The sequence below is a fragment of the Sapajus apella genome, unplaced genomic scaffold (genome assembly GCF_009761245.1).
Source record: "Sapajus apella isolate SASKATOON/1434 unplaced genomic scaffold, GSC_monkey_1.0 scaffold8, whole genome shotgun sequence".
Lineage (NCBI taxonomy): Eukaryota > Metazoa > Chordata > Mammalia > Primates > Cebidae > Sapajus > Sapajus apella.
Genome location: NW_022436948.1, coordinates 1,928,538 through 1,952,174, shown reverse-complemented (window position 1 = coordinate 1,952,174; position 23,637 = coordinate 1,928,538). Strand labels below are relative to the sequence as shown.

Below are 23,637 nucleotides of genomic sequence, written 5' to 3'. Positions count from 1 at the left end.
TGGCTGACCTCACACCCACAATCCCCTCCAAGTCAGGGCGAGGCAACCTCTCCCATTATTGAGGGGCCCTGGGTACTCCCTGGCATTCCCCCACAGCCACAGGAGGTCCCTGGGCCTGCCCCCTGCCCTTCTCCTCCAAGCCATCGGCCCCCTTGCACTCTGCATGCCTCACACAACAAATACCCTGGTCTTCCTTGCTTCTGCCCACCCCTCTCCCGGCCTAGTGCTCTATGCGGTTCTTTCTCAGGCCCTCTGTGCTGACACAGCCCTGGCTTCAGCAACCCTGGAGACGAGCCACGTCTTCGAAGCATTTCCAGGCTCTGAGTTCCAAGGCTCCCGTCCTGGCAGCCCAAGCCTCCTGGATCTGCACCTCCAGGCAGCTCTGGAGGCAGCCCTGCTGTGAGTCCAGGATTCAGGTGGTGATGTCTCTGGTGGCATATCTGGCCAGAGGGCTCCTTGGCAGGAAGGTCCTGGTGTCCCATGTCTCCCTATCCCTGGTGAGTTTAAGGAACCCGGGGACAGGGCCAGCAGCAGACACAGCTGAAGCTGAGTGTTGCTGCAGTCTACCAGCTCCTGGGCAGGCTGGGGTGGGGTGGGGTGGGGTGGGGGGGTGGGGAGGGTGGGACCTCCCTCTCCCCTGCAGCCCTGGCATTTTATTTAAATGCCCAACCTCGCCTGCAGTGCTTGGGAAGGCAACAGCTCTTCTGGGGCCCCAGGTCCAGTCAGGTGCGGCAGAGGTCTGAGAGAAAGAGGTCAAAGGGTCCGTGACCTGGGGACCCCACGCTACGGGGTCTGGGGCCCAAGCTGGTCACTCTTTGGGGGTTTCATTTGGGACCAATGTTTCCAGGAGCCCCAAGGGTCCCACACTCAGCCTCACTCCCCACCAGAGCTGCTTCCTCACCTGCTGCCGCCTCCACACTAACAGCAGTGCCCCTGCCCATCTCCTGAGCCCCCCAGCTGCAGCGGAGCTGAATGGGGTACCTGGAGCTGTAATCCCAGGAGGCTCTGAAATCCAGCAAGACGTTCCCAGGACCCTCAGCACAGGTCTAAGATCACCTGGCCTCAGTCTCCCCTGGAGAGCCTGGCACAGATACCCTCGGCTTTTCCAGTCCCACTCTCCCCGAAAAAGGGGGTTCCCAGAGACCCTCAGTGAGAAGAGAGCCCTCCCACAGTTAGAACAGGATTGGTGTAAATGTGTTCAGACAGAATGGGTCCTACTGTCCTCTTCCTAGCCCCTGGGGGTGGGAGGCAACTGGGACCCTGCTGCCTGCTTCCCTGGGGTACCCCGCCTCCCCCACACCACTCTCCAGAGGCCCTACTATGGAACATGGGAGAGGGGAGAAAAGGCAGTTCCCACTTCCCTGGCTGTTGAGGCCAGACATTTTCTGTGGCCTGTCAGTCCAGACTTTTCCTTGTCTGTGACATCATCGGCCTCCCTCTAGCCAAGTCCACTCCTACCCCCAGGGAACTCAAACAGTGGGGGATGGCCCGGAACCTGCCACAGCTGTTGGCCCCCAGCCGGCAGGTAAAGCCCATGGCCCTTCTCAGAACAGGTTTCTCAACACACCTGACTTCCAAGGGGGACACCTACGTGGAGCTGGTTACCCAGATGGCTCAAAGCCGGGGGACAGAGGCAGAAGGGCCTTTCCACTAAGGCTTGGATCAGCAGGAGGAGCAGGGATCTCTCCAGGATGGAAGCACATGAAATTCTCGCAAATCTGCCATGGGGACCAGAAGCGGAGCCCTGGTGGGTGACCGTGGCAAGTGCTGTCCACACAGCCTCCACTCCGTCATTGGGGAGATGTTTGCAGGAAAAAGATGCAGTGGCTGCCACCGAGTCCCCTCACGGCCCCTGGACGCCACCCACGGATGCCGCCCACGGACGCCAGATGGAGCCCAGCCACCTCCGTCCGGAGCACAGTTCAACTAAAAAGGAGCCCTGAATGCCAGCCCCACCCAGATGCGCTGACCTGTTCCCCGTGGCCGGCGATGGCCTGTCACCAAGGACTAGTGACCCTTCCCTGGTGCCCCAAGCTCAGCCCCCAAGCCCCAGCTGCAGATCGAGGCCTGAGCACAGGCCTCCCCAGACCCCTCCCAGGGCCCACCCTCTGCCTGGGCCAGGTAGAGCTGAGAGCACCTCTCCTGCTGGACACCAGGCTGCCATAGAAACCTCAGAAAACACGCAACGGCAAAACTAAGGAAGGGTGTCTGCATCACGGGTTTTCCCACACAGGTACGTGTACACCCACCCACACACCCATGCGCACACAACCACCCACACATCCACGCGTACACACCTGCGTGGACACACCCACACGCACACCTACCCGCACAACCACCCACACATCCACGTGCACACACCTGCGTGCACACCCACCCATACACCTGCACGCACACATGCTGTCCCCAGCCGTGCAGAAAGACGCTCCCTGAGTCCCGGGCTCCCACCCGCACCCAGCACAAGCTAAACGCTTCCCACGCAGTCATTTCACTGGGCTGTGCTTCACCCACTTCCCAGAGGAGGCAGCCGAGGTGAAGGTGTGGGGGTGGGGGTGTGGGCCGAACAGCTCCGGGCCTCAGGGGTCGCCCCACCACCCCATCCTTCCCAGCTGCTGGGGCAGGGGACAGGGACGGGCTCCCCAGGCTGAACCGAGCCCGGTCACCCTAGAAGCCTAGTGAGCTTCTCTTCTGTTTTTCTTTCACGACCCTGAGCCCCTGACAGTGGTGCCCATGGGATTAAATTTGCCACAGCCCCCTACACAGACCCCACCCAGGGCCAAAGCTGCTCCCAAGCCCCACCTTGGTAGGAGGGATAAAAGTGAGCCATCGAGAGATGGGGTCCCCCCACCCCCAACTACTCCCCAACGGGACAAAGGCAGGCTGAAAGCACCGCCTTCCTGTCCACCCCCACCCGGCTTTCCCAATGGAATTGGTGCAGGCATCAGTTGGGGGTCGTCGACACCAGTGAGGGATCCCACGGGCTCGCCTCCATTTATCAGTTGGGTGGGGCCGGGCGAGCACCCCTCGCCCCAGTACAGGTGATCAGGGCGGCAAAGTCCAGTGGACGCGGATTTGGGGTTAGGACGGGAGTGACAGCCAGGACCGCACCTGCCAGCCCCACTCCTGCAGCTCCACCTTTGCCCCCACCCCAACACCAAGGTCTCCACCAGGAAAATGGGGGTGGGGAGAGGAACCGGGGTGGGGAGAGGAACCGGAGTGGGCAGAGGATGCAGGGTGGGGACGATGGGGGGGTAGTGTTGGAGGTGGAGGTGGAGACTGAGGCCACATAGCTGCAGGGTGCGGGGCGGGGCAGAGGAGGGGCGTTCAGCTGGGAACCTAGTGTAGACCTGGCGCAGCCCTGCATATGCAGCTCCTTATCCTGGAAACAGGGAGGCTAGAGCCCCTTGGCTTGTCTCCAGCGGAACCCTAGTGTCCAACAGAGCTAAGGGGCTCAGCCCCAAGCACAAACATTCTTTGTTTCCTGAAGATGGTGGGGGGTGGGGAGGAAATGCCCTGGCCTTACAGTTTAGAATTTTATAAAAGGAAAGGCATGGCCACTGACAATTTGCACTTCGGGGATCCCACAGTGACCGCCTGGCTGGGGCAGGGAATGAGGGGGTCCCTAACCCTGAGATTTGTTCTCACTTGACGCAGCCAAGCCTCTGATCCTCTACAGGTGGGGGTCATTCATTCCAGAACATAAATGGATCAAATAAATAACATGATAGAAAAATAATGCCGGAGAGAGATCCAAGATGGCTGATCACTAGCAGCTCGGGAATGCAGCTCCCACTGAAAGAGCAGAGAACGAGAGGACGCCACACTTTCAGATCAATTTTTGTTGCTCACCCACCAGGAGATTGCCAGCGGAGGAGCTCCACGTGTCGCCAGCGCACTCTTGAGGCCGGTGAGGCGGTTTTGCCGCTGCCTTGGAGCAGCGGTTCTTGGTAGAGTCAGAAAAGCACCATCAATCTTAAAGCCGCTGTTTTGGCCGGCGCAGTGGGTTGCTCAGATTCTAGCGCCAGGAATCAACAAGTTGGACGTCCATTCAGAAACCCAACTATAAAGACGGTAATTATAAAGACCACAGATGGATAAATCTATAAAGAAGGGAAGAAAACAGCCTAAAAAGGCTGAGAATACCCAAACTCAGAACGCCTCTCCCTCTACAGGGGATCACAGTTCCTCATCAGCAACGGAACAAGGCCTGATGGAGAAAGACTGTGTTCCATTAACAGAAGCAGGCTTTAAAAAGTGGATGATAAGAAACTTCTGGGAATTAAAAGAACTTGTTCTAACCCAATGCAAGGAAACTAAGAACATTGAAAAAAGGTTTGACGAAATGTTAAAAATAACACACAATTTAGAGAGGAATATAAGTGAATAATGGAGCTGAAAAATACAACACGAGAACTTCGCAAAGTATGCACAAGTTTTAACAGCCGAATTGATCAAGCAGAAGAAAAGATATTAGAGGTCGAAGACCAACTTCATGAAATAAAACAAAAAGACAAGATTAGAGAAAAAAGGATAAAAAAGAATGGGCAAAGTCTCCAAGAAATATGGGACTATGTGAAAAGACCTAATCTACGTTTGATAGGTGTACCTGAATGTGTCGAAGAGAATCAGTCCAAGCTGGAAAATATGCTTCAGGATATTATTCAGGAAAACTTTCCCAACCTAGCAAGGCAGGACAATATTCAACTCCAGGTAATACAGAGTACACCACAAAGATATTCCTCAAAAAGACCAACCTCAAGGCAAATAATCGCCAGATTCACCAGGGTTGAAATGAAAGAGAAAATACTGAGGGCAGCCAGAGAGAAAGGTTGGGTTACCCATAAGGGGAAGGCTATCAGACTCACAGCAGATCTCCCAGCAGAAACCTTACAAGCCAGAAGAGAGTGGGGGCCAATATTCAACATCCTTAAAGAAAAGAACTTTCAACCCAGAATTTTACATCCAACCAAACTAAGCTTCATAAGTGAAGGAAAAATAAAATCTTTTGTGAACAAGCAAGCACTCAGAGATTTCATCACCACCAGGCCTGCTTTACAAGAGCTTCTGAAAGAACCACTACAAATAAAAAGGAACAACCAGTATCAGCCTTTCTAAAAAATGCCAAAAAATAAAGAACATCAACATAATTAAGAAATTTCATCAATTAATGGGCAAAACAGCCAGCCAACATTAAATGACAGCATCAAACTCATATATATTGTTATTAATTCTAAATTTAAATCGACTAAATCCCCGAATCCAAAGACACAGACAGGCAAAAAAAGCCAAGACCCAATGGTATGCTACATCTAGATCCATCTTACATGCAAGGATACACAAAGACTCAAAACAAAGGGATGGAGAAAAATTTGCCAACCAAATGGAGAGCAAAAATAAATAAATAGAAAGCAGGAGTTGCAAATTTTGCTGATAAAATAGACTTCAAAGCAACAAAGATCAAAAGAAGCAAAGAAGGATATTACATAAAGATAAAAGGATCAATGTAGCAAGAAGAGCTAAAGATCCTAAATATATATGCACACAATACAGAAATACCCAGATATATAAGACTTATAAAGAGACTTGGACTCCCACACAATAATAGTGGGAGACTTACAGATCAATGAGACAGAAAGTTAGCATCGATATTCAGGACTTGAACTCAGATCCGGAACAAGTAGACTTAATTAACATTCATAGAACTCTCCACTTTAAATACACAAAATATACACTCTTATCAGTACTACATCACATGTATTTACAGGTTTAAATGAAATATTGGTTGGCTGCTTGTTTATTTTATCTCTCATTTTTTTTTAATGTCTCTATTATTAAACATAATTACAGGCATACCCATTTTTAGACTGCATTTTAGCCCGGGCAATAAAGCAACACCCCTGTTCTCTCTCCCTCTTCCTCTTCCTCTTTCTTCCTTTCCTTTATTCTTTTTTTTTTTCTTTTTTTAATTTTCTTTTTCTTTTTCTTTCTCAAAAAAAATAAATAAATGAGATATTAAGGAACAAAATTTGCCATTCATATAACAGACAAAAGGTTAATCTCTTTAATTTACAAAAGAGTTCCTAAATGTCCATTTTTAAAAGACCAATAACAAAAAAAAAAGGAAGAAAAATAATGCCACAAGCCCTAGGCCCATTGGTGTAGACTGGAGAGTCCGTCCCCAGTGGGTGCCTCAGAGCCCTGGGGGGTCACGCATAGCCCCCCTGGCTGCCTAGCCTGTGCTCCCCATCATCCCCCCACACCCAGCACGAAGCTATAGAGATTTGAGAGACAGGGGAGGAGAGAGGGAGGAGGGGAGAGAGGAGTGGGGAAAGGAGCGGGGAGAGGAGGGGCGAGGGGAGGGGGGAGGGGAGGGGGGAGGGGAGAGGGGAGGGGGAGGGGAGAGAGCGGGAGTGCAGGTGTGCGCCGGGGTAACCTGTGCCTTCAGGTATTGGGCAAAACAGGCTGGAGCTCAGGCGAGGCTGGTCTCAGATCCCTCCCGCGTCCCCAGCCCCGGGGCCTGCAGTGGGGAGCTGGGCCCGCTGGACAGAGGACTGTGCTGCCTGGTCAGGAATGGGCACGCTTCCGAACCGCAGGCCACTCGAAGGGCTTTGGTCAAGCACACGCAGCCAAGAGAAGGTGTCGCCGGCACAGAGCCTTCCAGGAGCGGCCTTGGAGACCTCGCCAGGGACCAGGACTCCCCCGCGCTCACACTACCCTTTAGGCACTGAAGTCCAGAGGACAGAGGTTGAGGGCGGAACTCCAGGAAGCGCCAGTGCAGTGGGAGGGCTGGGCTGGAAAACCTCTCCTAACCCCTTACTGGAAAGGCCTCCAGCCCGCAGCCCGCACCCCCAGTGGTCTTTTAAGATGCGAAGCTGCGCCATCATTTCTCAGTGCCTTCTCCAGCTCCTGGGAGGCACCCCGCCAGTCCCTAGCCCAGAGACCTGACCACCCCCACTCCTCCCTCGGCCCCCCTGGGGTCCCTCCACCTGCTGACAGCCTTCCACACTGCAGTCCCCTGCTGAATGCCGCTCCCTGAGTCCCTCCTGGACACCTCCTGCCGCGGGGCAGGCACAGCTCGTGGGATCTCACGGCACTCGCTCTGGACCTGGACGCAGCTGCAGTTTGGCCAAGTTGCCAGCTCCGTGCGGGCAGGGGCCCTAGCCTGTGGCTGCCGCACGCCGGGTGGGGGCACGGCCCTTCCTGGGTGGATCCTGAGGGAACGTACTGGGGAGGAGAGTGAATGAGGAGTGCCGGCTAGGTGGGGGGCTGAGGTCTCGCTCAGCAGGATCCCGTGTGAGGGGTCCCCACCACTGACTGTTCCTGGGGCAACACTGAGGACAGAGAGAGGCAACGGAAAGAGACACTGCGGCCCTCGCATCCTGCAGCCGCCCTTCCCAGCCCCCAAAGCCCAGCCGCCAGTGACCCTGCCCACTGGGTCCAGCTGTTCTCAGAGGGCTCCCACGGAATCTCCCGCCTTGACCTCCTGTCCACGTGGAGGTGACGTGGGCTGCGCTCCTTTCGGGAGTCGGAAGGGCCCCTGCAATGGCCCTTCGCGCTGCGGCTTCCTATGGTGAGGTTGAAACACAGGCCGGTCCCCACTGCTGCCCACCGGGCTGGGGCCGCCTGGAAATCCCAGCCCGCCGCTTCCCCGGGGCCTGGCAGGCACTGGATTAGCAAACGAAGTGCTAGAGACTGCCGGACCGGGCAAAGCGAGAGACGAGTCCGAGCACCTCCAGAGAAGGGACCCGGGCCCCGCGGCAGACCCAACTACTCCAGCCTCAGACCGCCCGGGACCTGCGGGCCGACGACCGGCCGCGGCTCCACACCGTGGGCACAGACTCGGGGAGCAGAGAAAGCGGAGACGCGCTGCCACGCGCGGTGCCTTCGCGCACACAGCGGTACAGCCCCGGCCAGCGGGGCCCACGGGAAGGCGGAATCCCACACACACCCACAGCCGCGCGAGCGCCTCCCAGGACGGAATGGAACCAAGTGACTTCAAAATCATCGGAACCCCTGGCTGGCCCTCGTGCGGGGCTCCTGGGAGTGCTCCAAATTCAGCTCAACTTTATTTACTTGACTTTTATCTTTCCTCCCTGGCTCTCGGTATTTATAACTGGGTCATCTTTTAACTATTTGCAACGCAGCTTCAGGGGACAGGGGGCGGGCTTTATAAATAACCTGTATTATTACCATGCGGGTCGATTCTGTTCCCCGAGCTAAAGGGAACATGAAAATACATGTCTGTGACTCATTCCCCCCCTCCCCACTCCAGGGTGTGCTGAGGAGTCGCTCGCTGCCCCGGGGTCCCCGAGCAGGGAAGGGAGAAGGGCTGGCAGTGCCTTGGTCGCGTGAAGCCAGGGGATTTTGCGACAAGCTGACTTGGCGCTCGCTTTGTTTGCAGAATCGCCCGGTTCCAAGGCAGTCCCTGCGGGCAGGTGCAGCTGTGCTGGAGCTTGGGGAGCAAGCAGGGGCCTCCGTCCTGTCCCGGACACCCAGGCGGCAGCGGGGGGCCAGCCTGCCTCCCACCGCACAGCCCGAGGGCTGTCCTGGAATCACAGCCGGCCAGCCCTGGTTGGCCGGACACGTTTATGACCCCACCCCCGCCCCCCACGCGGGTCAGCGCCTTCCATATTCCGGTGACCCTGGCCATCCCCTGGTCATGTCATCAGATCTGAGTGTCATCAATCAGGGAGCTGTGGCCTGGTGCCAGGGGTGGACTTCATCTATTCCAGGGAACCAAGGATGCTGATTTGCAAACAAAACCAGAAGTCCAGGCCATCTCCTGGCCTCCCCGACAGCCGAGCTGCCAAGCCTCAGTGCTCGGGTCACCAATTCACTGTCCTGTAACCGGCTTTCTAGTGACCAGGTCAAGTTCGCCTGTTACACTGTTTCTTAAATGTTGGTTGAAAAGTAAAATCCCTCAGTAGAAACTCTAGAAAAGTATTAGCGTGCCACGGTCATTAGCAAGCCAAATGGCCTTCCTGAAAGGTGGGAAGGAAACCTCCAGGCCCTGCCAGGTCCAGGCCCGCTGGCGAGCCAGCCCCTGGCTCTCCCCGCAGACGGAAGTTAGGTCCTGAAGAACTGAGCCCTGCTCTCCGGAGGGTGGTATGCTTGGGGCTGTGCCTGTGTCTCTGATTTCTTGCTCCTGTGGGGAAGGGGCAGGCCCGGTGTGGCCCTTCGCTTTGCCGAGTGCGGGCTGGGGGCATCCCCATGGGGAATGGTTCACGCGCAATGGCCTACAGGCTGCTGCGGCTTCATTCTTCATTCCCAAAGCAGGTGTCAGGCTCTCCCAGGAGACCCAGCAGGTAAGCACTTGTGGAGGCCCCGGTGGCTCAGCTCCTGAAGCTCGTCCCCACCCTGCTCTTGTTCTGAAGAACCGCGTCTCTGTTGCCGCCGCCTGCCCTGCGCTTTCATCTTCCCCACCTGTGCCCCTCCCGCTCTGCCCGTCTCCTCAGGGTGCTACCTGCCAGCCCTGCCAAATCATCCGCGGGCACCGGCGCCGCGGCTTCCATCAGTGTTAGAAAGTGGCATTTGCAACTCGACACCCCTTCTAGCTCCCCTGCAAGACCCTCCCCCACTCACCCAAGTCCCCACACCCCGCCTTACCTGTGCAGGGCTCCCAGCGCTGTGCGTTGTGGCGGGGGGCTGCCAGGGGCAGCACAAAACACAGCCTCAGCAGGGCAGACATGAGGGGCTTGGGTGCCAAGCTCCATCCAGGGCTCCGCTCAGCCTGCAGGGAGGCGGCTGCTCCTCAGACGCCTGCGTCAGCCTTTCCAGGGGTGGCCATGGGGCCCCCGGGGGTCACTTCGACGGCCACATGCCAGTGGCCCCTGGCGGGGCCAGAGGTGGCCCTGGCGGTCTCGGTGGGGAAGCTTCTGGTTGCTGCCTGTGGGAGGCAGGTGGCCTGGCAGGTCGGGCTGCAGCCGCAGATTTATCTCTTCATTTCCCCGATGGGCTTGGGTCCTGCGTGCAGGTGACAGGTGATAGCAATCTCGGCACGACCTGCAATTAGTCACTGGCAAAGCACACTTTCCAGAAGGAAAGACAGAAATAGGTGGTGCTGCGGAGAGCTGAGAACGAGCCAGAGAAACAGAAGACCCGTTTCCCTCCGGTGCAAGTCCCCCGGGCTCACCACCTTTTAGGACCAGGGCACAGGTGACTATGGCAGGCCGGGAGTGGGCAGGGTGGGGCACTCTGGCTGGGGGTCCAGGCAGCAGGTCCCCACACTCTGCTGGAGGGTCCTAGAGGCAGGTCTGGGCTCTGCTGGTGGGGGACTGGTCCTGGAGGCAGGTCCCAGGCTCTGCTGGGGCTCTAGGCGGCAGGTCAGGGGCTCTGCTGGGTCCCCTGGCAGCGGCAGCCGTCCCCAGGAGGGGCTGGGCTACCTCGGAGGGCTTTTTATCTGGTGCCCAGCCCTCCCGAGGGTGTGTGGGTTTGTCAACTGTTGGGTTTCAGGAATTTCCCTCTGGAGGGAAGTCGGTCCTTAAAGGGAACAGCTAAGGCGAAGGAGCGGGCGAGCGTCCCTTGGGAAGGGGCGTGGCCAGGGTCACTCCACCAGAGCCCAGGACCCTCAGTCTGACCTCGAGACACTGCAACGGGTGGGCATGAAACACCACCGGAGGCAGAGCAGCTGTAAATAGGAGTGAGTGCTCGTTTCACAGAAGTGCCCTGCCTTGCCACCCTCTGCAAACGCCACTGAACACAGCCTTCCTGCAGGAATCTCCAACGCAGCTGGTGCTGGGTTTCTGTGCTGGGAGTGGAGGCCCTGGCAAGCTGGTCAGAGGCCGACGGCTCTCCCTGGTTCACAGGCCCCCAAAGCCACACTCCTGCTGGTTTCAGAAGGAAGCCACGCTCCGGGACCTCTGCAGGGTGGCCTCAGACACAAGGAGTTTTCCAAGAGCACAAACCCTGTCATTAGGACTTGCTGAGAGACACAGAGGCAGAGACCAAGGGAGGGGAGGAGAAAGGGGTCAAAGAGAGAGACAGAGGATGGGGAAAGACCTCGAGGGAGAGGAAAAAAGAGAGAAACTGGGAGAGACAGTTTGCTCCCCAGCACAGAAGTCTCTGTCCACACCAGCCCTGGCCATCATTTGGAGAGCCTTCTCTCTCCCTCCCTTTTCTTCTTTTACCCATGGATAAGTCATTCATAGTTAATATTAATTCACAGTTGTATGTATGAGGCTGGAGGTAGCTGGGATCTTATGAAGGGAGCTTGATGGTCTCCCATGATATGTGACTCCTCTTCCATCACCCAAGTAAGCCCCAGGCTGGGGTGCGCCTCCCTCACCCCCCAGGACCCCCTGCCAGCTCGGGGGGGGCACATGGTGCAGGGACAGAGGCTTCCTGAGTGGACCCCCGCCCCACTAGGGCTCAGCAGCTGGAAACGCTCCATTCAGCACCATTCATGACAGCCCTAACCTGATGAAGGAGGACGTGGTTCCCCAAAGGAATGAAAGGCCTGATTGTTGTGTAAATGGAATAAATGGAGTCTTCCTCTTTTGTTTCCCAATTGTTGAGAACATTGTCTTGGGCGGGCCGCTCCCAGGCCAGCTTCAGGTCACAGTGGCCTCTGGGCCCACACCCCTGGGGGGTTGGGGACTGCCCCCAAAGGACAGGGAGGTGGAGCTCGTGCAGGGACAAGCCCAGGGGGCATCTCTGGACTTCCAACACCTCCCCACAGGACTGCTGGCCTCTGAGCCCAAGCCCCCTGCTGACTTTTACCTGATAAATCTCTTCTAAATCTCCTAACTTAAAGAATCATAATTATGTCGCCTTGAATCCTTCCAGGAAATTTTCTTTATGTTACATTTGATCCAGTAACACTAGTAATAGTCTCAAAGATAAATAAGGGTGAGCCAGTGGAAATACTGTTCATATACAAAACTTCACGAAGACATGCGGAGTGCAGGGGGAAGCTCAGAGTTCCCTCCTCTAGACGGCGGCCCCCTGTGTGACCCTGGACAAGTCACTTAAATTCTCCAAGGTTTAATTTCCTCATCTGTAAAATGTGCCTAGGAGGACCTGAGTGGTAGGACTGTCCTATAAATTAAGTGACAGGCGTGATGTACTAAAACAGTATTTCTTGAACCTTGACCCAGGGAATGCCAGCTCCAAAATGCTCAATGAGAAAAACCACGCCCCCTTCCTCGGGGACACAAGCATGGCTCACCTATGCGGAGCACTGACACGTCGGTGATAAGAAGCCAGCGTAGACTGGAGGAGATGGCACCCCCCTGAAATCCTAGCGCTTTGTGAGGCGGAAGTGGGAGTACTGCTTGAACCTAGGGGTTCTAGACCAGCATTGGCAACATAGTGAGACCCTATGTCTACAAAAAAATTTTTAAATTGGCTGGACGTGGCAGTGTGCACCTATAGTGCCAGCTACTCAGAAGGCTGAGATTGAAGGATTGCTTGAGCCCAGGAGGTGGAGGTTGCAGTGAGCCTTGATCATACCACACTGCATTCCAGCCTGGGCGACAGAGGAAGACTCTGTCGAGAGAGAAAGGAAGGGAGAGAGGAAGAGAGAAAGAAAGAGGAAGGAAGGAAGGGAGGGAGGGAGGTAAGGAGAAAGGGAAGAAGAAAGAGAGGGGAAGGGAGGGGAGGGGAGTCCCCACCCAAATCTCATGTCGAATTGTAATTCCCACATACTGAAGGAGGGCCCTGTGGGAGGTGATTGGATCATGGGTTGGTTTCTCATGGTTTAACATCATCCCCCTTGTCTGTCTCATGATGGAATTCTCATGAGATCTGTTTCTTTACAGGCGTAGGGCCCCGCCCTTTGCGCTCTCTCTCTCTCTCTCTCTCTCCTGCTCTGCCATGGTAAGACAAGCTTGCTTCCCCTTCACCTTCCACCAGGGTGATAAGATCCCTGAGGCCTCCTAGCCATGCTTCCTGTTAAGCCTGTGGAGCTGTGAGTCAATTAAACCTCTTTTCTTCATAAATTACCGAGTCTCAGGTAGTTCTTTATATCGGTGTGAAAACAGACTAATCAAGAAAGGAAGAGGAAAAGAAAAGAGAGGAATCCTACACATCATGGGCATCAAAGTCTCACGGAGACATATTCCCAGAACCCACTAACAGACATGCACGTGTGAAGAAGAAACCATGTCCCTGCCGTAACATCAGACATCAGAGCTGAGCTGAGCTTCCAGGAAGCAGGATGAGTAAGCCCTGCAATTGATAACCAGCGAATTCACCACCCACCAGGCCTTCACAGCACAGGAAGGAACAGCAGCTCATCTCAGGTCTGCTAAATCTGCCTCTAAACGATAAAAGAGAAAATCTCCCAAGAGCTTCCCCCAAACACATCCTGGTGCACGCTGTCACTCACCTTTGTCTGCTTCGAGGGAAACAGAGACGATCAATAGAAGAGGAGGAGGGCTCCGTGTATTCTCTAAGGACACAGGTTGTTAATCAAGTCACATCAACATGCAAGCCCCAAGAGGTCATGATGGGCTTCATCAAGCTGCAAAAGTAGCCCTGAGCATGTCATTACTTGGCCAAAGGTGCCTGTGAAGTACATCCATGTCTTTAGATGTTCAACGTGCCCCAGACAGGGAATAAGGCATTCTCCAAGAAAACAAGGAACAGAGGTCAAAGAGAATCTGGAAATGATAGCTGTATATTACGAAAATAAGACTCTTACATCCACTCCTCCACTTTTGGGTTCTATTAAACCATCACTTCTATGGGCTATGAACCCCAGAAGGATTTTGTATTTTGGTTTTTGTCGTTTCTTGTTTAGAGACAGCGTCTTGCTCTGTCACCCAGGCTGGAGTGCAGCAGCAAGATCATGGCTCACTGCAGCCTTGAACTCCTGGCCTCAAGTGATCCTCCTGCCTTAGCCTCCCAAGTAGCTGGGACCAGAGAAGCACGTACCACCATGCCCAGCTCATTTTTAAATTGTTGTAGAAATGGAATCTCACGATGTTGCCCAGGCTACTTTTCAATAATTTAAAGACACAAAAATTCCTCCAGGATAGACCATCACTTGGTATGTGATGAGCACGGTTGTATGACATTTGAAAAGGTATCTGAAGAAAGAGGTCATGCACATGACATCTGACACTGAGTTTAGATAGACTGGGGAGTACTTGGCACGCCTGGAAAATAAGCATTATCCAACTCTCTGGGTGATATGGTGTGGCTGTGAGTCTCCACCCAAATCTCATGCTGAATTGTAATTCCCAGTGTTGCAGGAGGGACCTGGTGGGAGGTGATCGAGTCTGGGGGGCAGATTTCCCCCATGCTGTTCCTGTGATAGTGAGTGAGTTGGAAGGAGATCTGACATTTAAAAGTGTGTGGCGCTTCCCTCCCTCACTCTCTCCTGCTCCACTGCGGTAAGTTGTGCCTGCTTCCCCTGCACCTTCCACCATGATTGTAAGCTTCCTGAGGCCTCCCAGTCATGCTTCCTGTTAAGCCAGGGGAACCATGAATCAAATAAACCTCTTCATCGATTACCGAGTCTCAGGTAGGTCGTTAAAGAGGTGTGAGAATGAACAAGTACACTGGGGTTATATGCTCTTGGGCCAGGCCCTCCAAGGCTGGGCTCCCCATCACTGAGCAGTTGGGCCCATCAGTCACTGATTCACCTGGCCAGGCACATGTGAAGTCCATTGTCTCCAGAAAATGCATGCTGGAATTCCAATCTGAAAGTCATTTAGATCTCATTATTTAATAAGAGAATAAGAGATTATATTCTCACATGAAGAGTTCTTTTTTCAAACAAGAAATACTGTGGGTCTTTTATATTACTAAGAACAACATAATTATTCATCTTGACCTCCAAGGATAATTATTCCTCCTCTCCAAGGAGAGGAAATTGTGTTTCTTAAAATCTAACACTAGAATCTGACCCTTGACCTATTACATTAGGGTTACGATTTATTTTTTTTTCCTTTTGAAGAGTTCCTTAAATAGTAGGGTATTACCCTTTGTCTACTTTCTCCTGATTGCTTCTGTGTGTGTGTGTGTGTGTGTGTGTGTGTGTGTGTGTGTGTGTGTGTATGTGGTGTGTGTGTAGAGACGGGGTTTTGCCATGCTGTCCTGTCTGGTCATGAATGCCTGAGCTCAAGTGATCCATCTGCCTGGGCCTCCCAAAGTGCTGGGATTACAGGCATGAGCCACTGCACCTGGCCCGCTTCCCTTTTTTTGATGCTTTGTTTTACCCTGTCATTTTGCCAAGTATTTTAAGTGTCCATTTAGTCAGCAAAATTTTCTTTGAGACTTTATGGGTTTTAAAATACAATTTTTATTCGGATGCTCACTAAACTTGAAGACAATTTTTGAATTACAATTTTTAGACTTTTTTTTGATATTGTGTCTATTTAGATCTCTATTCCATCTGGAATGTGATTTTTCATATGGAATGCGGTGAGTCTGTGTTTCCAGAAAGTCATTATGCACATTCCATTTATTAAATACTTCTTTCCCACCACCTTGAAATGTCACATTTGTGATTAATTAGGCATCTATACATACTTGGATCTATTCCATTAATCTTGGCTCTATTTATCTCTGTCAATTTCCTTTGCCAGTATTATATTATTTTAATGACAGTATTTATAGTAAGTATTCATGCTGATAAATAATATATGCATTAGTTTCCCTTTTCGAAAATGTGTTAGCAATTTTAACATACTTTCTCTTCCACATGACTTTAAAAATTGTTTTCCCTCTGCACCTCCCAAATCAAAATCAAACTAACAAGCAAAAAACTATAGAAATATCTATTAGAATGGCAATACATCTATAGATTTGAGAATAATGGACATTTTTATCTCAGATGGATATTTTTATGATATGAAGTCTTCCTACAGAAAATATCTCTCTGTTTATTCCAACCTTCAATTAAGTTTATTTTTTTAAAAATTATAGTTTTGACTGTAGAGGTTCTGTATTTTCTCTGTAAAGTTCTTCCTATAAATTTATTTATGATTTTATCATTATTATAAAAATATTTCCCCATTTCTATTTGTAATTGATTATTGCTTATATTAAAAAAAGGTTTCATTTTTGTACAGTTATCTTATATCTAGCAACCTTAAATTTACTAGGTGATTTTAGAATCTCTTGTTTTTCTAGGTTAACAAGCATTGTCTGCAAATAATTTTCCTCTTCAGTTTACTATGTGTACCAATATATTTGTTTTCATATTTTATAGCATGAACTAGAGCCTTTAAAACAATGTTGAAAATAGTGGCAATTGCAGACTTCTTATTTCATTCCTGATTTCAACAGCAACAGCTGTGGGGGTTTGGTATTCATTTTCATATTAAAGAATTTTTCCTCTTTTCCTCTCAGAGTAGGAATGAATGGCTGCTGAATTTTCTTAAATGCTGTTGCATATCCGTTGATATGGTCTCACATTTCCAAATTCAGTTATTAATGGAATTAATTACAAGTATTGCTTTCCTAATGCTGAACATCCCTGCATTCCTGGAATAAATTTCACAGAGAGAAGATGCACTTTTCTTTTAGTACATTGCCAAGTTCAGTCTGATGTTGCATTCATACACATTCTTCTCTTCTCAGTGCTCTTTCCAGGCAGTCTCCTCAGGCTTTGACCTTCCCTAAATGCAGATTAAGAAATGGGTGCCACAGTCCACCCCTCTCCACTGAGCAGTAGGCCTCTATTTGCACCTACTCACCTGGCATCCTCCTGAGTGTCTCAAAAATGACTCCCCCACCCCCATCCAGGGGTTCAGGCTAGAAGCCCTAATCTCATCCTTGGCATCTCTCTCAGAAAGTCCAAGTTCAACCTCAAGCACTCCTGCTCTCTCCCCTCCCCCACCACCTTCCTGGCCCAGCCACCTTCGTTGCCCATGGCCTTCACTGCCCAGTAGTTTCCCACATCCCCTTTAGGTATCCTGGATCTATTCAGAGCAATCTCTGCAAAATGCAGAACTAGTTAGGCCAGAGCTCCCTTCAATGACTTCTGGTTGCTCCCAGAATAAAGACAACATTCCAGGATGTGGCCTATAGGTCCCTGGGGCGGTCTCACCTGCTGCCCAGCTGCAATTTCAGCCCTGTACACGCCCTCCCTTTTCTGCTCCAACCACTGGTGTCTCTCAGGCACACGTCCATGATGTGCTTCTTCCTACCAAGGCTGTCCCTAGGCTAGGCCCTCTCCCTGAACACCCTTCCTCCTTCCCCATCCCGATTGACTCCTCTGGGGAAAGCCACCCCCTTAGGAGCGCTCAGTGCATTACGTGCTGCCTCTCCTTCAGGGTGATGGTTTTCATCCCTTGTTTAGGTGATCGTTGTGTGTGCTTTTCCCCAGACGGGAAGTTCCAGGTGGCTCAGACCATGCATCTTTAGATTCAGCCTTGTATCTTCAGTGCCTGCCTCAATAAATGTGTAATCAATCAGTGAATGAACTCATTATCTTGCCTGTGAGCTGATACTAAAATTATGCTAGCTTTATAAATTAATTGGAGTGCTTTTCATGCTTTTATATGGTCTGGTATACTTATACTTTGGCTATCATAAAATTTGTTTCCTGAAGATAAACTGGAACTCATTTGTGAAAACTTTTGAGGCTTCTTCTCCTTGCAACATTTAAAACACTTTTCCAGCCTGCAGAAAATCTGACACACACCCTTCCCCCAATGCACTGCTAGTCACCATGTCATCACATTTGCCTTCTCTCTCATGTCTACGTGTGCCCAGGTAAACTCCTTTGTTGTTGAATCATTTGAATGTAAATTATTAACATGATTTTCACCCTTAGATATTTCTGCACTGTCTCCTAAAAATAAGGACACTCCAAATTTCTACAATAAGATTATCACATCTAAGAAAAATATCGAGCCTGTAAAAATAGCTAATATATACTCTACATTTCAGTTCCAGCTGGAGACTCTTTAGGTGGTAGATCCTTTAAACTTTCCTATTTCTTTTATGATTATTGGTTTATTCTGGTTTTTTACCCCATGAGATAATAGTGATGACATAATTTTCTAGAAAATCACCGGCTTCCTCCAAATTTTTTAAATTATTACCAAATAATTAACATAAAATGTCCTTAAAATAAGCCTCTTCTGCATCTGCAGTTATGTTTTCTCATATTTAATGTTGCATGTTTTTGTGTTCTGTCCTTCTTCCTTTTGAATACCCAAGTTTTCTAAATGTATGTTAAAATTGTGTTTTACCAAGCCCTTAGATATTCTGTTTTTCCCCGACCTGACATTTTATTAGCTTTATAATTCTTCCTTTCAGTTTTTGATCTTTAATTCATTTATACATATGTTAAGTATTTGGGTACAGGTCTTACTCTGCTTTTTCTCCGTAGATAGTTTTAACAACATTGTCTACAAAACAACCCATTCTCCTACAGTGTGTGTTTGTGTGAGTGTGTGTGTGTTTCTGAGCTTTCTATTCTGTTCCATTTCTCTCTGTAATTCTGTCTATTGTCGTATTATAAATTCCAATGCCATGTTAAGTGCATATATGTTCATGATCATTTCATACTCTCAATTTCTTTTTCCCTGGTTGGTAGATAACGTTCCTCTCTATCCTTGAAGCTCTCCCGAGCAGCTCCAGCTCTGCCTGGGCCCACAGTCCACCAACATTCACAGCGCTTGATGTCCATATCTCTTGTCTCTGCTTTCACTCACCAGACACCACCATACAGATTTCCACCTGAAACAAAAGTACCCCGAGAGCCTACAGGAGGGGTGTGGCTTTGAGGAGCTGGTGAAAGGAGTCACAAATGGGAGACATTTGAACCAGTCCTGAAATAGAAACACATTGTATCTCCATGGTAAGCAGCTCAGGATTAACCAATGAATTTCATGTCAAATAAAGCCTAATGCCCAGCTTATCTCCACCCTCTGCTTTGCCTCTTAATCACCTCTTTTCACCAGACTGAAAGGAGCAGTACTATAAAATATCATTCATAAGCCAGGCGTGGTGGCTCACACCTATAATTCCAGCACCTTAGGAGGCTGAGGCAGGCAAATCACAAGGTCAGGAGTTCAAGACCAGCCTGGCCAATGTAGTGAAACCCTGCTGTACTAAAAATACAAAAAATTAGCCAGGCACAGTGGTGTGTGCCTGTAGTCCCAGCTACTCAGGAGGCTGAGGCTGGAGAATCACTTGATCCTGGAAGGCGGAGGTTGCATTGAGCCGAGATTGTGCCACTGCACTCCATTGTGCCACTGGGTGACAGTGAGAGACTCCATCTCAGTAAAAAATAATAATAAATATATATATATATATATATATATATATATATAATTTATCATTCATGATATTCAACCAAGTCAGTAAAGAAAAAGAAGCTGGACGTAAACTGGTCCCACACTCTCAGAAGAGCTAACCCCTCTTCCAGGGATCCAGGGCTGCCTGCTCAGAGTCCATGAGAAGTATCCTCAGAGAAAGTGCCTTGATTTGGAAAATTAATGATGCTCTTCCATTTGCTAGTGTGATGGTTAATTTTATGTGTCAACTTGGCTAGGCCATGGGACTCAGATATTTGCTCAAATACGCCTGGATATTGTGAAGATATTTTTTAGACGAGATTAACATTTAAATCAGGAGACTTTGAGTAAAGCAGATTACTCTCCATAATATGGGTGGGCCTACTCCAATCCACTGAAAGCCTTAAGAAAAAGACTGACCTCCTATGAAGAAGAGAGAATTCTGCCAGAAGTCGGCCTTCGGACTCAAACTTCAGCACCAACTCTTCCTTAAATCTCCAGCTTGCTGAACCCACCTGCAGATTTTGCACTTGCCAGCCCCCACAATCACATAAGGCAATTCCTTAAATCAATCTCATATGTATATATAAATCACACACACACACACACACACACACACACGCACACGAGGAAGTGGGTGCTTTTCCAAAAAAATATGTCCTAGATAGATAGATACATAGATAGGGATGGCACAGTGTGGCTCACACCTTTAATCCCAACACTTTGGGAGGCCAAGGTGGGCAGATCATCTGAGGTCAGGAGTTCTAGACCAGCCTGGCCAACATGGCAAAACCCTGTCTCTAGTAAAAATACAAAAACTAGCCAGGCATGATGGCATGTGCCAGTAATCACAGCTACCTGGAGGCGGAGGCAGGAGAATTGCTTGAACCCAGGAGGCAGAGGTTGCAGTGAGCCGAGATGGCGCCACTGCACTCCAGCCTGGATGACAGAGTGAGACTCTGTCTCAAAAATAATAATAAGATAGATAGATAGATAGATAGATAGATAGATAGATAGATAGAGGAGTGCTTCTGAAATTATTTTCCAACATACACCCTAAGGTAGGGCGGGAAGAGTGGAGGAGAAGGAGGAAGAGGAGGGTTGAACTGAGGGAGTGAGGCACCTGGATCTTGACCTCTTCACCAACGGAGAAGTTCTGATATTATTATTATTATTATTATTATACACTGGAGTTCTATGTAATGTCACTTTGAGGGGGAAAGATTCTCCTAAATTAAAGTGTAAAAGCCTGGAAACCACCATTCTCGGGAATTTCAATGTGACTTATTTGATGGTAGGGTCTGTTTTCAATGGGCTCCCTTCCTTGAGGAGGCTGAGACATGAATTAGGCATTTATTCACTGTTTTCCACAACATTCTGCTGTATAATCACATCCCATCAATTTCTATGAGACTCTTTAGTATAGAGTCAGCGCAGAGAAACGCTTTCCAAGGGCTCAGGAACTTATGTCACACTTGCAACTCAAAGAGAGCCCTGGAGTTTTTCTTTGAAGATTATGGGCTCTGCCAGGTGTGCCTGCAGTGGGTCTCATGTCCATGTGGAAGGCGAGTATGGGGTGGCTGAGGGAGCCATGCGTTCGGGAAGAGAGAAGGCAGAGAGAAGGCAGCCACTGTTCGCAGCGAGTACTCCAAGGCTTCCAGCATTCTCAAAACTCCCCTGCCCGCAGCCCAAGTAATCATTCCTTTCTTTCTTTCTTCTTTTTTTTTTTTTAATTTTTTAAATTTTCATTTTTTCTGACAGTATCTTACTCTGTCGCCATGCTGGAGTGCACTGACTCGATCTCGGCTCACTGCAACCTCTGCCTCCTGGGTTCAAGCGATTCTCGTCCTCAGCTGGTGCACCCCACCACGTCCAGCTCATCTTCATATTTGCAGAAGACACCGGTTTCACCATGTTGGCCAAGATGGTCACAGTCCCTTGACCTCTTGACCCGGCGGCCTCGGCCTCCCAAAGTGCTGGGATTACAGGCGTGAGCTACGCGCCCGGCCCCCAGGGAATCGTTTCTACATTATTTACTGCTGGAGACAAAATCGCCAAAGGACTCGACAGTACGTTTTCTTGTAGAGAATCAAAGGAGCAGGGGTAAGAAAGAACTGTTTCCCTCCTTTTCCCTCAGTGACTGGCTTTTGGCTGATTTCAAATATCAAAACCTGCATTCGTGTGAGCTTTCAACTTCGTTTTCTCAGCTGGTTGGGGGAAGGAAGCCCCAGGTGGGCAGCCAGCCGGGCTTTCTGGCCTAAGGCCGCAGACTCGGGAGGGAGGCCCTTTGTTTCCTGGAGGAGGAGGCTGCCTCGGCCACGGTGGGAGGCCACGCTGGGAGGCCACGCTGGGAGGCCACAGCCGCCCTACCCTCGGTTCCCAAGCCCGTCATTTCCAGTCTGCCGCAGGCGCTGCTTCCGCCTTCCAGGCCAAGCCCACCCCACCAAGCCAACGTGTTCTTAAAATTCTTTACAGATTAACCCACATTAATCTAAGCCGGGTAAAAGCACACGCTTTCCCTTCTGCTGGGAGCCGCATTGTAATTTGCCCCAACAACCTGCTGAAAAGACCCAGGGAACTTAGCAACCAGCCGGCCCGGGGCCCCCAGCGAAGCTGCAATTACCGGGTGCGAGGCCGGCGGGCCGCAGCCCCCACTTCAAAGGCGCGGGCGGAGCGCAGGGAGGCAGGGCTGTAATTACGCGGCCCCGCGGGGCTACCACGGGCCTGCTCAAGCCTCGCGGCCTCCAGGAGCAACGAAGGCCCGCGTGGGAGCCAGAGCCAGGGAGGAACAAAGACGCCTCCTGTTTGATGTGAATCACCCAGAGCGAGGGAGGGAGGCGGGCGCAGCCCTCCGCCCAGCCCCGGCCGAGTAGGGAAGGAAGCCGAGCTCGGGGCGATCACCGGGACAGCGACCCCGCCCTGCCCGCGCTCCCCAGCCCCCGAAGCAGGATGGAGACGCCGGGTCTGCCCCCGACTCCGCCCTGTGGGATCCGCGGACGCAGGGCCTGGACTGGCCACTTCCCTGCGCCCAGAGCGCAGATGTCGCCGGAGCCGCCCTGGGTGTCCGCATGGGGAGGGGGCTGCCAAGCAGGAGGCCCCCCTCCCTGCCTAAGGGACCGGGAGCCCTGGGGAGGGGGCTGTGGGGAAGCTTCCAGAAGGACCCACGCAGAGAGAAGGAAGGGTGGGATTCAAGGTGGCGGAGCATGCGCCACCTCCTGATCGCTTGTTGGTCCCAGACTGTCTCCAAGTCAGGGTGTTTGGGCCTCGGTCTTGCTGTCCTGTCCTTGTTATCTTAAGGTGTTTTAAATCGGATTTTCTAAGGACACCGATGGAGGATGCCTGCGGCAGCAAGGTGCTGAGGGGCTCAGGGTCTGCGTGAGTGGCTGTGCCTGTGGGTGCAGACGGGCGTGTGTGCAGGGCTGTCTTCCTAGAATGAATCCCAAGAGGAGCCTCTTTGGGGATGGTGGTGGGCCATGTCAGAAGGCTCTGTGCACATTTCTGTAATGTTCAAATATTCCAGGTTTCAGTCATGGATTACTGCTTTTCTAGAAGGACCAAAAGAGATTATTTGGGATTATGAACTATTTTTCTTCTTATGGTTTTCTAGTATATCTTTTAAAATCTGATAAAGTGGCTGGGCTTGGTGGCTGATGCCTGTAATCCCAGCACTTTGGGAGACATAGGCAAGTGGATCACTTGACATCAGGAGTTCAAGACGAGCCTGGCCAACATGGAGAAACACCATTTCTACTAAAAATACAAACATTAGCCAGGCATGTGGTGGGTGCCTGTAATCCCAGCTCCGCGGGAGGTTGAGGCAGGAGAATCACTTGAACCCAGGAGGCAGAGGTTGCAGTGAGCCGAAATCATGCTGCTGCACTCCAGCCAGGGTGACAGAGTCCATTTAAAAAAAAAAAAAAAAAATCTGATAAAGTTGTTTTTTTTTTTTTTAAGTCTTAAACTAGGACCATGCTTTCGGAGCATGTCCCAGGGATCTGAGTCCTAGGGTAAGCCTTGGAGATCGGCTCATTTGGGAAGGGCTTGCCAGTCAATGAGTGGACCTCCCCGAGGGCCAGCCTGTGCCCTGTTAACGTTCTGCCTCTGGCAGAAATGGCAAGTTCAAAAAAGTGAGGTTGACAAAGTGAAGAGATAACCCACAGAATGGAAGGAAATATTTGCAAACTATTCATCTGACAAGGGATTCATAACTCAAATACATGAGGAGCTCAGACAACTCGATGGCAAAAAAAAAAAAAAAAAAAAAAGCCAGGTGCAGTGGCTCACACCTGTAATCCCAGCACTTTGGGAGACTCCAAAGCAGGTGGATCGCTCGAGCCCAAGAGTTTGAGAGCAGCCTGGACAACATGGAAATACCCTGTCTCCTCAAAAAATACAAAAATTAGCCAGGTGTGGTGGTGCACACCTGTGGTCCCAGCTA

At 51.0% G+C, this 23,637-nt stretch overlaps 2 protein-coding genes across 2 annotated transcripts in view; one reads left to right on the top strand and one right to left on the bottom strand.

The window, feature by feature from the left end:
• The window catches only part of LOC116550575 (thrombospondin-type laminin G domain and EAR repeat-containing protein-like), a 94,208-nt gene extending 83,682 nt beyond the window's left edge, over positions 1-10,526 (bottom strand). Inside the window, exon 1 of the mRNA XM_032276593.1 lies at positions 9,607-10,526. Within this exon, the coding sequence (XP_032132484.1) occupies positions 9,607-9,688 (82 nt within the window). The 5' untranslated portion in view covers positions 9,689-10,526. The remainder of the gene's footprint in view (positions 1-9,606) is intronic.
• Positions 1-23,637, top strand: part of PWP2 (PWP2 small subunit processome component) — a 613,222-nt gene that overhangs the window by 493,501 nt on the left and 96,084 nt on the right. The gene's annotated exons all lie outside the window — the stretch shown is intronic.